General features: G+C 44.9%; 1 protein-coding gene across 1 annotated transcript; it reads left to right on the forward strand.

Moving 5' to 3' along the window:
* The first annotated feature begins 13,085 nt into the window (after positions 1–13,085).
* Positions 13,086–14,294, forward strand: LOC125545389 (peroxisome biogenesis protein 7). The gene has a single exon (XM_048709310.1). It carries the CDS (start codon positions 13,176–13,178, stop codon positions 14,136–14,138), a length of 963 nt encoding a protein of 320 aa, XP_048565267.1. The 5' UTR covers positions 13,086–13,175; the 3' UTR covers positions 14,139–14,294.
* Positions 14,295–15,127: the final 833 nt, after the last annotated feature.

Genomic DNA, 15,127 nt, shown 5'->3' on the forward strand with positions numbered 1-15,127 from the left:
ATTCGGCGTGATCGGAGTTCAGATGTGATCTGTAATTTCTGAAAACGTGTGTGTAGCGCCTTGTATTTCGTACATGATCACTCAAACCGGTAGAATGTGATTCTATGCGTAACTTTATTTTGCAGGTTTGATGTGAATAGTATGGCCCATGTGTATGTGATGCATGTGTGTAAATTATACATGGCATGCGTGTCATGTTTGTCAGCCGTAGGAGCCAAAGTGATGTCATTATATTGTATAACGACCTGCATGTCGACTTGTGACTCTATGTAAAATTCATTACTAGTTTTAATAGTTGGATTATAGAGATCAGGTTGGTATCTTGGCATCCCAGCGTGACAAACAAGATGGAGTTCCTAGATGGTCATCGGAGTCGGAGCCGACCTGGAAGAACATCCATGAAGGAGCCATACTATTTCACAATATATGTTTTATTTGTGATTGTTATGCTTCTTGTTATCTATGCATGTTAGAATGATAGAAAGATCCCTCGTTAATATCAAGAAATTTGCCATTCCCGATGTTGCACCTTTGCACGTTAAGTACGTCTAGTAGTGGGCTCATAAAATTGGGGTGCTGCTAGGTGTCCTTGAACTGAAGGGTTCATGTCGGACACGGACATGCACTGCATTAGGTTAACTTGACAAGGCTATCAAAACGGTTTTGGGCCTTGTGGCAAAGAAGGTTGGGGGCCAGGGTCTGAGATGCCTTCCCGACCGACGGGAGTCGTATAGAGATACAATTAGCAAGGAGTTGCTTACCGAATAGGCATGTTCTCTAGCAGTGATGCTAAAGCTCACTAGTCGCATGTGCTAGTCGGATCCTGAATCACTGAGAGTTTGCAGAGGGATGCCAACTTCAGTGGGAGTATTTATATTTAAGGCTTAAATTACTCTACATAAACACATTGCTTAGTGATTGCATATTTTCTGTTGTAGATCAATGGCACCACCTGCTCAACCCAACTTTGCATTGAAATCAATTCTGGAAAAGAATAAACTGAATGGAACAAACTTTACCACCTGGTATAGAATCTGAGATTTGTTCTCAAGCATGGTAAAAAGGAACAAGTTCTAGAGGATCCACTTCCAGAGGAACCTGCAGATAATGCTAGTGCCCCGGCTAAGAATGCCTACCAGAAACTTGTTGATGAATCAACGGAGATTAGTTGTCTGATGCTGGCTTGTATGGAGCCCAATTTGCAACAGCATTTCAAAAATGTTGAGGCTTACGATATGATCGAAAGTCTCAAGATCATGTTTCAGACACAGGCTAGGACAGAAAGGTTCAACATCTGGCGATCCTTGATGGATTGCAAGCTGAAGGAAGGTGATCCACTGAGTCCACATGTGATCAAGATGATCGGATATGTGCAGGCTTTGGATCGTTTGGGCTTCCCGCTCTTGGATGAGCTAGCTATTGATGCAGTTCTGGGTTCTCTTCCACCCAGCTATGGGACATTCATATCAAACTATCATATGCATGGCATGGATAAGAAACTCACTGAATTGCATGGGATGCTCAAAGTGGCAGAGCAGGATATTAAGAAAGGCACACATCAAGTGTTGATGGTGCAGAAATCGACTAAGTTCAAGAAGAGTTGGTCCAAGAAAAAGGCAAAGGGCACGGAGACAGTAACCTCTGCCACTGCGCCGGAGTCTGGACCAGACTCAAAGACCATTTGCTATCATTGCAATAAGACCGGCCACTGGAAGAGGGACTGTAGCAAGTGGCTTGCAGAGCATGGCAAGAAGGCCGGAAATGCTTCTTCGGGCAAAGGTACACTTGTTGCATATGTTATAGACATTTACGTTGCTAACATACCTAGTAGCTCTTGGGTATTTGATACCGGATCGGTTGTTCATATTTGCAACTCAATGCAGGGGCTGGTAAGAACTAGGCATGTGCCACAAGGGGAGATTGACATCAGGGTCGGCAACAAAGCAAGAGTTGCTGCGTTGGAGGTCGGCACGATGCAGCTCCAGCTTCCTTCTGGATTTATTTTGGAATTGAATATTTTTTATTACATTCCTGCACTTAGTCGGAACATTATTTCTGCCTCATGCTTGATGAGTCAGGGTTATGAATTCAATTTAAAGGACAATGGTTGTTTGATTTATTTGAATGGTATGTTCCACGGCTATGCACCCATTGTTGATGGGCTATTTATATTGAATCTAGAACAGGAATCAGTCTATAACATGAATGTCAAGAGGCATAAGCCTAATGAGTTAAATCCGACGTACTTTTGGCATTGCCGGCTTGGACACATTAGTCTGAAATGCATGGAGAAGCTCCATGATGATGGGCTCCTGACTTCGTCCGACTTCGGGTCGTTCGAGACATGCGAATCATGCTTGCTCGACAAGATGACTAAGTCTCCTTTCGCGAAGAGTTGCGAGAGGGTGTCCGAGCTATTGTAACTAATACACAATGATGTGTGTGGATCAATGAGCACAACTTCCAGAGGTGGCTATCAGTACTTCGTGACTTTTACCGATGACTTGAGTAGATATGGATATATCTATTTGATGAGGCACAAGTCGGAAACTTTTGAAAAGTTCAAAGAGTTTCAAAACGAGGTTGAGAATCAGCTCAGCAAGACTATAAAACTTCTATGATCTGATCGTGGAGGTGAGTACATGAGCCAGGAGTTTGATGATCATCTGAAAAGCCGAGGTATAGTACCTCAACTCACACCTCCGGGTACGCCATAGAGAAACCGCGTGTCGGAACGGAGGAATAGGACCTTGTTGGACATGGTCCGGTCAATGATGAGCAAATCGGATTTACCCTTGTCATTCTGGGGATATGCTCTAGAAACTGCAGCCTTCACACTTGACAGGGTACCATCAAAATCCATAGATAAGACACCACATGAGATGTGGACCGGGAAGACTCCCAGTTTGTCTTTTCTAAAGATTTGGGGTTGTGAAGCATTTGTCAAGCGACTTATGTCAGACAAGCTTACACCCAAGTCGGACAAATGCATATTCGTGGGATATCTGAGGGAAACATTGGGATATAGCTTTTACAACCGAGAAGAGAACAAAGTGTTTGTTGCTCGGAATGGGGTTTTCCTTGAGAAAGAGTTTCTCAGTCGGGAGGCCAGTGGGAGGACGGTCCGACTCGAAGAAATTCGAGTACCACTCGGGGATGGCTCGGCGGGTGTTGAGATCATACCAGAGTCAGTCAGGGAACCCGTAGTGGAAGCGGCACCGGAACCACGGAGGTCGGAAAGATTGCGCGGAGTGTGTGATGTATTGTTGCTAGAAAGTGACGAACCGGCCACGTATGCGGAAGCGATGGTGAGCCCGATTTCCGAGGCATGGCTAGAGGCCATGAGATCCGAGTTAAAGTCCATGGATGAAAATCAAGTCCGGGACTTGGTTGATCCGCCGCCTGGCGTAAAGGCCATTGGCTGCAAATGGGTCTTTAAGAAGAAAACCGATGTGGATGGAAATGTTCAGATCCCCAAAGCTCGGCTTGTCGCTAAAGGTTATGGACAAGTTCAAGGAATTGACTACGACGAGACTTACTCGCCGGTAGCAAATATGAAGTCGGTAAGGATCGTACTAGCTATAGCTACATACTTCGATTACGAGATATGGCAGATGGATGTCAAAACGGCTTTCCTTCATGGAAATTTAACCAAGGGCGTGTATATGATACAGCCCGAGGGTTTTGTCGATCCGACTAGCACTAGTAAAGTATGCAAGCTCAAGAGATCCATTTATGGGTTGAGGCAAGCATCTCAGAGTTGGAACATTCGTTTTGATGAGGTCGTCACTGGTCTCAGTTTCATCAAAAACGATGAGGACACTTGTTTATACAAGCAGTTAAGTGGGAGCTCGATTGTGTTTTTGATCTTGTATGTGGATGACATACTACTGATCAGAAATGATGTTTCGATGCTGAACTCGGTCAAGGAATCATTGAATGGCAAGTTTTCAATGAAGGACCTTGGTGAGGCAGTTTACATTTTAGGCATCAAGATTTATAGAGATAGATCGAGGAGGCTTCTCAGATTGAGCCAAAGCACGTACATAGATAAAGTGTTGAAGCGGTTCAACATGAGTGAGGCCAAGAAAGGGTTCTTGCATGTCTCACATGGTATAAGGCTAAGCGAGACTCAGAGTCCTTCGACATCTGATGAGCAAAGCAGGATGAGTCGGATTCTGTATGCCTCGGCAATTGGATCCATCATGTATGCCATGATATGTACACGGCCTGATGTTGCTTTTGCAATAAGCCTAACAAGTAGATACCAGGTCAACCCAGGTGAGGGCCACTGGGCAGTGGTAAAGACTATTTTGAAGTACCTGAAAAGGACTAAAGAGATGTTCCTAGTTTATGGAGGTGAGGAAAAGCTCGTCATAAGGGGTTATGCCGATGCTAGTTTCCAAACCGACGGAGATGATTGTCGATCACAGTCTAGATTCATGTATGTCATGAATGGATGAGCAGTGAGCTGGATGAGTTCCAAGCAAGATAGAGTGGCCGATTCTGCCACAGAAGCCGAATACATTGCGGCTTGTGAAGCTGCAAAGGAAGGTGTTTGGATCCAAAAATTTCTAGATGATCTTCGTATTTTCCCAGCCTCGGTAAAACCAGTGGACCTTTATTATGATAATTCTGGTGCTATTGCACAAGCCAAGGAGTCGAGGGATCACCACAAGACCAGACACATAGATCGGAAATATCACCTAACATGAAAGATCGTAAAGAATGGTGATGTTGAGTTATGCAAAATACACACGGATGCAAATGTTGCGGATCCGTTGACTAAGCCGCTTACACAAACCAAGCATGAGGGGCACGTCAGAGCTATGAGCATTCGATGTCTATTTGATTGACTCTAGTGCAGGTGGGAGACTGTTGGAGATATGCCCTAGAGGCAATCATGTATGATGATATTTCCTATGTGTTTATGAATAAAGATAGTCCTTGGACATTATCAATGATGTGTATCAGCAAGTACGTGACTTATTTCTGGGACTATGCATTGTATGATGACTGTCCTAAAAGGTCCCTAGTCGAAAGGGTTGTGTGGACGCGCAGCCGACTAGACTAGCATATGACACGGTCGATGGCTTGGTCTCACTAGCCATGGAGCATTGGATTCTAACCGGATAATATGGACTCGGAAGGATCTAGTCGGATTCGACGTAGTCAGATCCGAGTTGAGATAAGGTCAGAGTCGGACAGACCCAACTATGAGACGCAGCTATATGTCATCTGTGAGTCTCTAGTACAACATACGTTCTATGTCCTAAGACCTGAGCTGGCGCATGTACTCGGGATGGTGACAGACTTGCTTTGGGCCAACCAAACGCTACTCCGTGACTGGGTAGTTACAAATACAGGTTTCGGGCTTGTACAGACCCATGCTGCGAGACATGGTCGAGCAAGATGGGATTTGCCCCTCCGATCAGGAGAGATATACTTTGGGCCCCTCGTGTGATCCGACCAGGATAAGCATGGCCATGTGACAAGGATTATGAGATAATCTGGTTTGTGGTCGGCATCACTGGAACGAGAAAGAGGTCGGGCTAGCACAAGGATGACAGACTCGCCTTGAGCCCAATAACATATATCGTGTGGCAAAAGGAATGGAAGTGTGATGTACAGGTTCGCCTAACTAGCTTCATAGTCTGCTTGGTGTTCGCCATGCCTTGCTAGGGGCCGCTACCAACCGTGTAGTTCGGAGGTGATCTGAACTGCGACCAAGCCGTCTTGAACCTAAGGGGTCGCACGCTTAAGGGAAGGAACCTACGAGGTCGGATCCGGGGACACTGGTCGGATGTGATCCGAGATGTATTCGAATTGTGGCCGAGTAGACTTATGGGCTTTAGGGTCCGTGCGAGGCCCAAGTGTTGAGCCCGCGACGGACGCCTATATAAAGTGGGGTGCGGCACACTCATGTGGTTGATCCCTTCGGCGCTGTCACTAGGGTTTGCATGTGTTGCGAATAGACACCTCCACTCGCCGCCGGTTGTGCGATCGGACCTAGTAGTCCGCCGCACGACGTTCCTCCTGCACGCGCGGATACTGTTAGAGGCGGTGCACTTGCGCCGCTCCGGCGAACCTGTACGTGGGAACCAACGACCGACTGTTTGGGGGAGATCGAACAAGGAGGAGACGATCCACGTGAATGCGCTGCCCCAACTCTTCTTCCGCTGCACGGCACTGCACGTCTAGTGGTAACGAACTGTGATCCATCTCTCGTAGCATGTACTTGGTTGTTCTGCGCGCAGGAAAATTTTAATTTGCAGTCGACGCACCCTACCGTAGAACCCAACATGTACAAGGGGATAATTGTTTTTGTGAGAGTCTTCATGAAAAAATCTACATTGTTTCCATGAGCATGAACACAAGTGTTCAAGGTCTACCCTCACTTCTCCAATGCATGACTTCCAATCGCTTCTCTTTTTGTGAAAAGGTTTTTAAGTTCCCCTCTATATTTTTTCGTTTTTAAACTTTATGAAAGCACTCAACGGAAATAAATGACTCTCTAAAACTTCGGTGTTATCTCCTTGGCAGCGCTTTCTTTAAAGCCATTAAGCTAGGCATAAAGTGCTCAAGTAATGAATCCACCCGGATCCCAAGGTATATCAAAGCCAATTTTAATTAACAATGATTTGGAATTTAGTAATGAGCACAAAGCAACATAAACCATGAAATGACGAAGTCTAACTCTCTTCCTATGCATCGGCATGTCATACAAGAACAATTCATGAACATCAAGTAAAGGCCAATACATAGCATAAGCAGTTTCTTGCAATTCTATCGTGTTGGAAACATAAAGAGGCGGAGATGTAGTACCTCTCTCATAATAATTGCAAGTAGGAGCAGCAAGCACATGCATATTATATTCATCAAAATCATCATGTGTAGTAGCAAAATACAACCCATCAACATAATCCTTAACAAGAGCAAACTTCTCCAATGTAGTGTAGTTTGGAGAATTCAAAAAGATAATAGGACTATTATGTGTGGGTGAAATAGCAACAATGTCATTCTTAACATAAGGAACTATAGCAAGTTCATCTCCATAAGCATAATTCATATTAGCATCTTGGCCACAAGTATCAAGTTCATCAAAAAGGGATATTTCAAACGAATCAACGAGATTATAGCAATTATCATAGCATTCATCCTTCGGTAAGCATGAAGGGACATTAAATAATGTATGAGTTGGAGGGTTACTCTCATTAGAAGGTGAGCACGGGTAGCTAATCCGTTCTTCCTCCATTTGTTCTTTGCTCTCTTCCTCATCTTTTTCATCCAATGAGCTCATAGTTTCATCAATTTCTTCTTCCATAGATTCCTGCAAAATATTAATCTTTTCTTGGACATCGGAGTTATTATCAATAAATACATCAGTATCGTAATTGTATTTATAATAATCATATCAATATTTAAGGATAGCAAGATTTTCAGGTCTATAAACTGACTCATCAAAATCTTCAAACTTTTCAAACAAAGATTCAATTTCATAAGCACCCTTAAAAGCAACGAATTCTTCTATTCGTTCCACATCATAATAATCATATATACCTCTAGCATAAGAAGCCAAGATTTCATTATCATTAAATTCGCATGAATAGGAAAGGTGTGGAACTTCAATCTTAGAGCAACAAGTATAATCATATCTCAAGCATAGATTCCAAGCATACCATTGCAACATTTCAATTTGATCCCATAAAAGTTTTCCCTTTTGAGTCAAGCGACAATCCCTAAAGTATTCACATTGATCCAACACTCCCATTATCAAGTTGGATGGGATTTTCTCAGGATTATCAAAGTAGTGCATAATATTTTTCACATAACGAGCATCGAGGGTTTTAGAAGGTTCCCCATCTCCATGAGTAGCAAGTACCACTAATTTTTTTGGTGTTTCGTGTTCCATATCCATAACTAAAGATAGAGAAATACTTAGAGCAGGAAATAAAAACTACTTAGTGATAAAGCAAACAAGCACACATGAGAATATTCACCCCACGCTATTGCTCCCCGGCAACGGCGCCAGAAAAAGGTCTTGATAACCCACAAGTATAGGGGATCGTTTGTAGCCTTTTTCGATAAATAAGAGTGTCGAACCCAACGAGGAGCTAAAGGTAGAACAAATATTCCCTCAAGTTCTATCGACCACCGATACAACTCTACGCACGCTTGATGTTTGCTTTACCGGAAACAAGTATGAAACTAGAAGTACTTTGTAGGTGTGATAGGATAGGTTTGCAAGATAATAAAGAGCGCGTAAATAAAATCTAGGGGCTGTTTAATAAAAACACAACTAAGTTAGTTTTAGTAGAGAGCTTTTGTCAACAAGAAAGTTATTTGTCCCTAGGCAATCGATAACAAGTACCGGTAATCATTCTTGTAATTCTATATGAGGGAGATGCATGAGCTAACATACTTTCTCTACTTGGATCATATGCACTTATGATTGGAACTCTAGCAAGCATCCGCAACTACTAAAGATCATTAAGGTCGTGAAACCCAACCATAGCATTAAGTATCAAGTCCTCTTTATTCCCATACGTCATACCCCACCTACTCGGGTTTAAGTTTCTGTCACTCTCGCAACCCACCGTAAGCGAACCATGAACATATTGCAACACCCTATAGCGGGGGCCCCTCACGTTTGCGCGAGAATGGAGGGCACCATATGACAACACCATAAATAAAATATACAATCATACCAACCAAGATCACGATTAACCCACATGACAAAACAGATCTACTCAAACATCATAAGATAACCATAGATCATTGGGAAATAATATATGGAGTTGAGCACCATGTTTAAGTAGAGATTACAGCGGGAGAAGAGGTGTTACACCTAAGGATGGCAATGGGTCGGTTTTGGTTCGGGTTGAACAATATCAAATCCATATCCATGTCCATGAAGACAATCTTTGCCCGCCCATGAAAATATCCACGGGTGAAAAAACGTGTCAATGTCCAAACCCGATGGATATTCATACCCACTGGATATCCATTGGGTCTTCTTGAGACATATAAATAAGACTATGGTAAACATTAATTTATGGAAAATCAATGTCCACTAACAACCTAAGATAATTTAGTTTTTTCTAACAGATGAGAATGACAAGTCATTTAACAAGGAGATAAAAATAAGGGAAGGGGCATTGGAGTATGATACAGAGGGGATTGAATATCAACTAATAAGAGTTACGATGGGGATTGTGTAATTTCTTTTGCATGTTTTAGATAACAAAGTGTAAAATTGCAGTGGGAGATGTGACTGTGGGGTAGGGATAGCAGATTTTTGCCCATTAAGTCATACTATCGGGTCGGCTTTGGGTATACCCATGGACACAAGATTATATCCATGCCCTACCCACGAGCAACCGGGTCGAGTTTGGGCGCCGCCCATGGACACAAAAGCCTATCCAAACCCTATCCATTCGGTTCGGGTATCCATGGATATCCATGTCCATGGGTAAAATTGCCATCCTTAGTTACACCGCTGCATAGAGGGGGAGAGAGTTGGTGTTGACGGTAGCAAGATTGTTGATGTAGATCACCGTCCCGATCATTGCCCCGGTGGCACTCCGGCGCCACCGAAAGCGAGGGGGAGAGAGCCCCCTCCTTATTCTTCTTCCTTGGCCTCCTCCCTAGGTGGGAGAAGGGTTCCCCCTCTGGTCCTTGGTCTCCATGGTGGCGGAGGGGCGGGAGCCCCTCCGAGATTGGATCCCCCTCTCTGTTCTCTTCCGTTTTGCGTTTCCCAGATCTGGCCGAAAACCGTTTCTTATATTCCCGGAGGTCCGTAACTCTGATTGCGCTGAGATTTTGACACGATATTTTTCTGGATATAAACTTCCTTGCGCCCGAAGTATAGGTCCAACCGACGTACGAGGTGGGCACAACCCACCACCGCGCGCCAGGGGCCTCTAGCGTGCCCCGGTGTCTTGCGGTGTGTGTGGGCCTCCGTTTGCGGTCATTCCAACTCCCAAAAATCACAAATATTCCAAAACAATTCTCCGTGAAATTTTATTGCATTTGGACTCGGTTTGATATGGATACTCTACGATACAAAAAACATGCAGAAAACAGGAACTGGCACTGGGCACTGGATCAATAGGTTAGTCCAATAAATCATATAAAAATGTGCCAAAATATGTGAAAGTTGTATAATATTAGCATGAAACAATCAAAAATTATAGATATGACGGAGACGTATCAGACACCATCACGGAGGGGTTCACCACTTCCATTGGTGCCTCTCCGATGATGCGTGAGTAGTTATTTGTAGACCTTCGAATCCGTAGTTAGTAGCTATATGGCTTCCTATCTCTAGTTTGATTCTCAATACAATGGTCTCTTGGAGATCCATATGATGTAACTTTTTTTGCAGTGTGTTTGTTAGGATCGGATGAACTTTGAGTTTATAATCAGATCTATCTTTTTATATCCATGAGAGTTATTTGAGTTTCTTTGATCTCTTATATGCATGATTGCTTATAGCCTCATATTTCTTCTCCGATATTTAGTTTTTGTTTGGCCAACTTGATCTATTTATCTTACAATGGGAAGAGGTGCTTTGTAGTGGGTTCGATCTCACCGTGCTTGATCCTAGTGACAAAAGGGGAACCGACACGTATGTATCATTGCTACTAAGGATAAAACGATGGGGTCTATCTCTACATAGATAGATCTTGTCTATATCGTTTCATCGTTCTTATTGCATTACTTCGTTTCCCCATAAACTTAATACACTAGATGCATGCTGGATAGCGGTCGATGTGTGGAGTAATAGTAGTAGATGCAGGTAGGAGTCGGTCTACTAATCTTGGATGTGATGCCTATGTAATGATCATTGCCTGGATATGGTCATGATTATTTGAAGTTATATCAATTGCCCAACAGTAATTTGTTTACCCACCGTTTGCTATTTTTCTCGAGAGAAGCCACTAGTGAAACCTACGGCCTCTGGGTCTCTTTCTCATATTACTTGCCTTTGCGATCTACTTTTCCTTTGCTTTTATTTTCAGATCTATTAAACCAAAAATAAAAAATACCTTGTTGCATTTTATTCTTATTTATTTTATTTGGCGTTCGATCTATCAATCTACCACAATTTATTTCACGTCCGTTTGCCTATCTTGGGGCGCCGCTACCCGAAAGGGATTGACAACCCCTTTTACACGTCGGGTTGCGAGTATTTGGTTGTTTACGCTGTGTTGCTTCATTCTCCTACTGGTTCGATAACCTTGGTCTCATCACTAAGGAAAATACCTACCGCCGCTGTGCTGCATCATCCCTTCCTCTTTGGGGAAATACCGACGTAGCTTCAAGCCGCATCAATTACCAGGGCATAAAATTGGTTTCTCTAACCTTCTTACTAGGTCGGGTCAAAGTTACCGCTGTATTTGTGCATGAGTTATCATGTATACAATGCGTATAGTACCAAGCTATTTACATGAAAGTTATTGGGGGTATGTTTTTAAACAACCCCCTCGGGTCAAAGTTATGGTGGTGTTTGTGCGTGAGTTATCAGCTCTATTGTGTGTTATGTTACCATGCTATTTATACATAATTCATCGTAGGTATGTTTTGAACTTTTTTTGCTCCAGTCAGAAGTTACCATGGTGGTTGTGTGTAAGTCAGGTTAATGATTCGCATATTACCATGTTATCGACATAGAAGTTACCGGGGCATGTTTTCAACAACCTTTTCCCCGGGTTAACAGGTTATCACGGTGTTTATACCTGAGTTATCAGGTCTACGGTGCATATATTACCATGTTATTTCCACAGAAGTTATCAGGGGTATGGTTTCAACAACTGTTTTTCTCTCTGGGTCAAAGTTACCGTAGTATTTGTCCATAAGTGACCACATCCGTGGTATGTATATTACCATATTATTTAGACATAAGTCGATAGAACATATTTGATAGATGAGATTCATTGAGACATACGATCTCGAGGCAGACCAATTTGTACTCTGTACCCCGTCCACAGTCAATACAATACAAGCAAGACGTAGGGTTTCACCTCTTCGAAATGGTCCAAACCTAGGGAAATACCGGGACCTTATTTTGTCCTCTTACCATCTAGCAAAGATCACCAGCTCGGGACCCGTCACCCGAGATCTACCAGATTAAGCTTCGTCAGGCGGCACACCATCGAGACCCCTCGGCATCCGCTCCTTTCCTTCCTCTTCCCGCCATCGCTCTGTCATTCGTTCCCCTCCTCTGCCCGCCCCGCCCCCCATCTACCGTCTAGACCCTCATCTTCGACGGTGCCGACCTTCCCAGCCGCAGAACCTCATTTCCTGTCGCCCCTTTTCCGCTGCCTGCCTAGACCTCCCAGTCGTCCCCTTCCGTCGGATTTAGCCTACCTATCTTCTTCCCCCTTCGGTTCCTTTCCTTGCTCATGTCCCCCCCCTCCTCCAAGTCCTCACTTTCCCTTTCTCCCGTTCCTCCCCTCCTCTCCTTCCCTTACTAATCATGGGTCTGATTATTTGCAGGCTTATCTCCACGAGGAGGTGTTGAACGTTGTTGAATGAACATATGTATTGTATTATTAGATTGTGTGAATTTGATGTAGTGTGGGAACATTGAAGAATTTGATGCACCGTGAGGAGTTCAGGACGTTGATGCACTTTGAGGAGGAGGAGGAGGAGGTGAACAGATGCATGCTTGTGTGACATGGTGGTAAACGTTGTATTATTATTAGATTGAATCATCCGTGTATAGATTGATTGACACATGGCTATTTTTGTGAATTGAGATTGCTGCTTTGAGACATGTAAAACAAAGTATTATCTTCATACCGATGTTACTATTCAGTTCCATAATTTGTAAACAACATTTGATATTGAAACCTTACTGTGATTTCATAAGCCAATGCCAATTAAATGAACAACCAGACAATTGAATTTGTATCCATGGCCATTAGGAAGATCTTCTTGTCGAATTGTTATTCCGCCCAATTCAATATGAAGCCCTTCAACACAGACATCCAAACACAACATTAATGGAATTGCGGTTCCAACTAAAAAAATGGATTTTCTTTATAATAAAAAATATATCCGGGAAACCCCGTGAAGAAAACGCAAAGGCAGAGTCTCCGCAAGTCCTCCCACCCCCCACTCCCCATCTATCCCCCCCCCCCCCGTCCCGGATCCACACCGCCGCCGCGATGCCGTCGTTCAAGGCCCCGGCGCCGGGCTTCTCCGTCCGCTTCAGCCCGTTCCACGAGCATCGCCTCCTCGCTGCCACCTCGCAGCACTTCGGTCTCGTCGGCAACGGGCACCTCCTGGTTCTCGACCTCTCCGCCGCCGGGCCCGGCGGGCCCGGCCTCACCCCGCTCTTCTCCTTCCCCACCTCCGACGCGCTCTTCGACTGCGCGTGGTCCGAGTCCCACGACTCCCTCTGCGCCGCCGCGTCGGGGGACGGCTCCGTGCGGCTCTTCGACGTCACGCTGCCGCCGGCGCAGAACCCCGTCCGCCTCCTCCGGGAGCACGCGCGGGAGGTCCACGGGATCGACTGGAACCCCGTCCGCCGCGACGCCTTCCTCTCCGCCTCCTGGGACGACACCCTCAAGCTCTGGTCCCCCGACCGCCCCGCCTCCGTCCGCACCTTCCGCGGCCACGAGTACTGCGTCTACGCCGCCGCGTGGTCGGCCCGGCACCCGGACGTCTTCGCGTCGGCGTCCGGCGACCACACGGCCCGCGTCTGGGACGTGCGGGAGCCGGGGCCCACCCTCGTCATCCCGGCCCACGACCACGAGGTGCTCTCCCTGGATTGGGACAAGTACGACCCGTCCATCCTGGCCACCGGCTCCGTCGACAAGTCGATCCGCATCTGGGACGTCCGCTCGCCGCAGGCGCCCCTCGCCCAGCTCGCGGGGCACGGGTACGCCGTCAAGCGCGTCAAGTTCTCGCCGCATCGGCAGGGCATGCTCATGTCCTGCTCCTACGACATGACGGTCTGCATGTGGGATTACCGGAAAGAGGACGCCCTGCTGCAAAGGTACGGCCACCACACCGAGTTCGTAGCTGGGATCGACATGAGCGTGCTCACCGATGGGCTGCTCGCCAGCACCGGCTGGGACGAGATGATCTACGTTTGGCCATTTGGGAGTGATCCCAGAGCAATGTAACACAACATATTTTGATAATCTGTATCATGTCTGTTGAGTCGATCTTACATTGGCTGTGATACATATGGAATGGAATGGAAGTAAACACCTGGTGAGTTGAAGTTGGAATAATGCTACGGTACCATTGTTTGCTTCACAAACTGGTTAAGTTTTTTATGTGTTGAGTTGGACTGTCCCTCCCATGCATTGCAGCCTGCTATTGCTAGCTTGTTTAGATTTTTCATGTTGCTATTGCCAGTATGTTGCCAAAGTAAGCACAAGGTTTTCTTTCGGCTTCTGATCAACGACAGACTGAATACCAGAGAGCTTCTTCTGACAAAACAATTTCACATTGAAGATTGCAACTGCCCTATGTGTGGACTGTACACTCTAGAAACCTGAGACCATCTTTTCTTCAAATGTCATTTTGCATCGATTTGCTGGAGATATTTATGTCCTGGATTCCCGGTTGCATCAATTTTGCATCAATGTCATTTCGTTGGAGAATGATCGAGCATTTCAGAGATCTGATAGGGGTGCCTTTCTTCCTAGAATTATTCATTTTGACTTGCTGGGCTTTCTGTACTGCAAGAAATGATTTCATCTTCTAGAACATTCAGGGAAACCTCTACAAACGCAGAAGGAAATTTAAAGAGGAAATCAAGCTGCTGGTTCACAGAGCTAATAAGAAAGCATACTTTCAGTTTCCAACTGGGTCTCTGCTTTCCATTAACTCGGTGGATTCACTCCTAAATTAGGTTATGTTTGGTACATACATAGAGTAGGCTCTCATTTCTATTACTGTAATTTATATGGGGCATGCTACGCGTCGGTGTTGTTGCGGAAGGAAATTTTGCAACATGGGTGTTGTTAGTTTGCAACATGGGTGTTGTTGCTGAAGGAAATTTTGCAACATAGATGGTGTTGCAGAAAAAAGTTGGAGTTTTTTTTTGTCTTCACTTTGCAATATATGGGTGTTGTTGTGGAAGAAAATTTTGTAACACAGATGA

Source organism: Triticum urartu, chromosome 3, assembly GCF_003073215.2.
Source record: "Triticum urartu cultivar G1812 chromosome 3, Tu2.1, whole genome shotgun sequence".
Taxonomy (NCBI): Eukaryota; Viridiplantae; Streptophyta; class Magnoliopsida; order Poales; family Poaceae; genus Triticum; species Triticum urartu.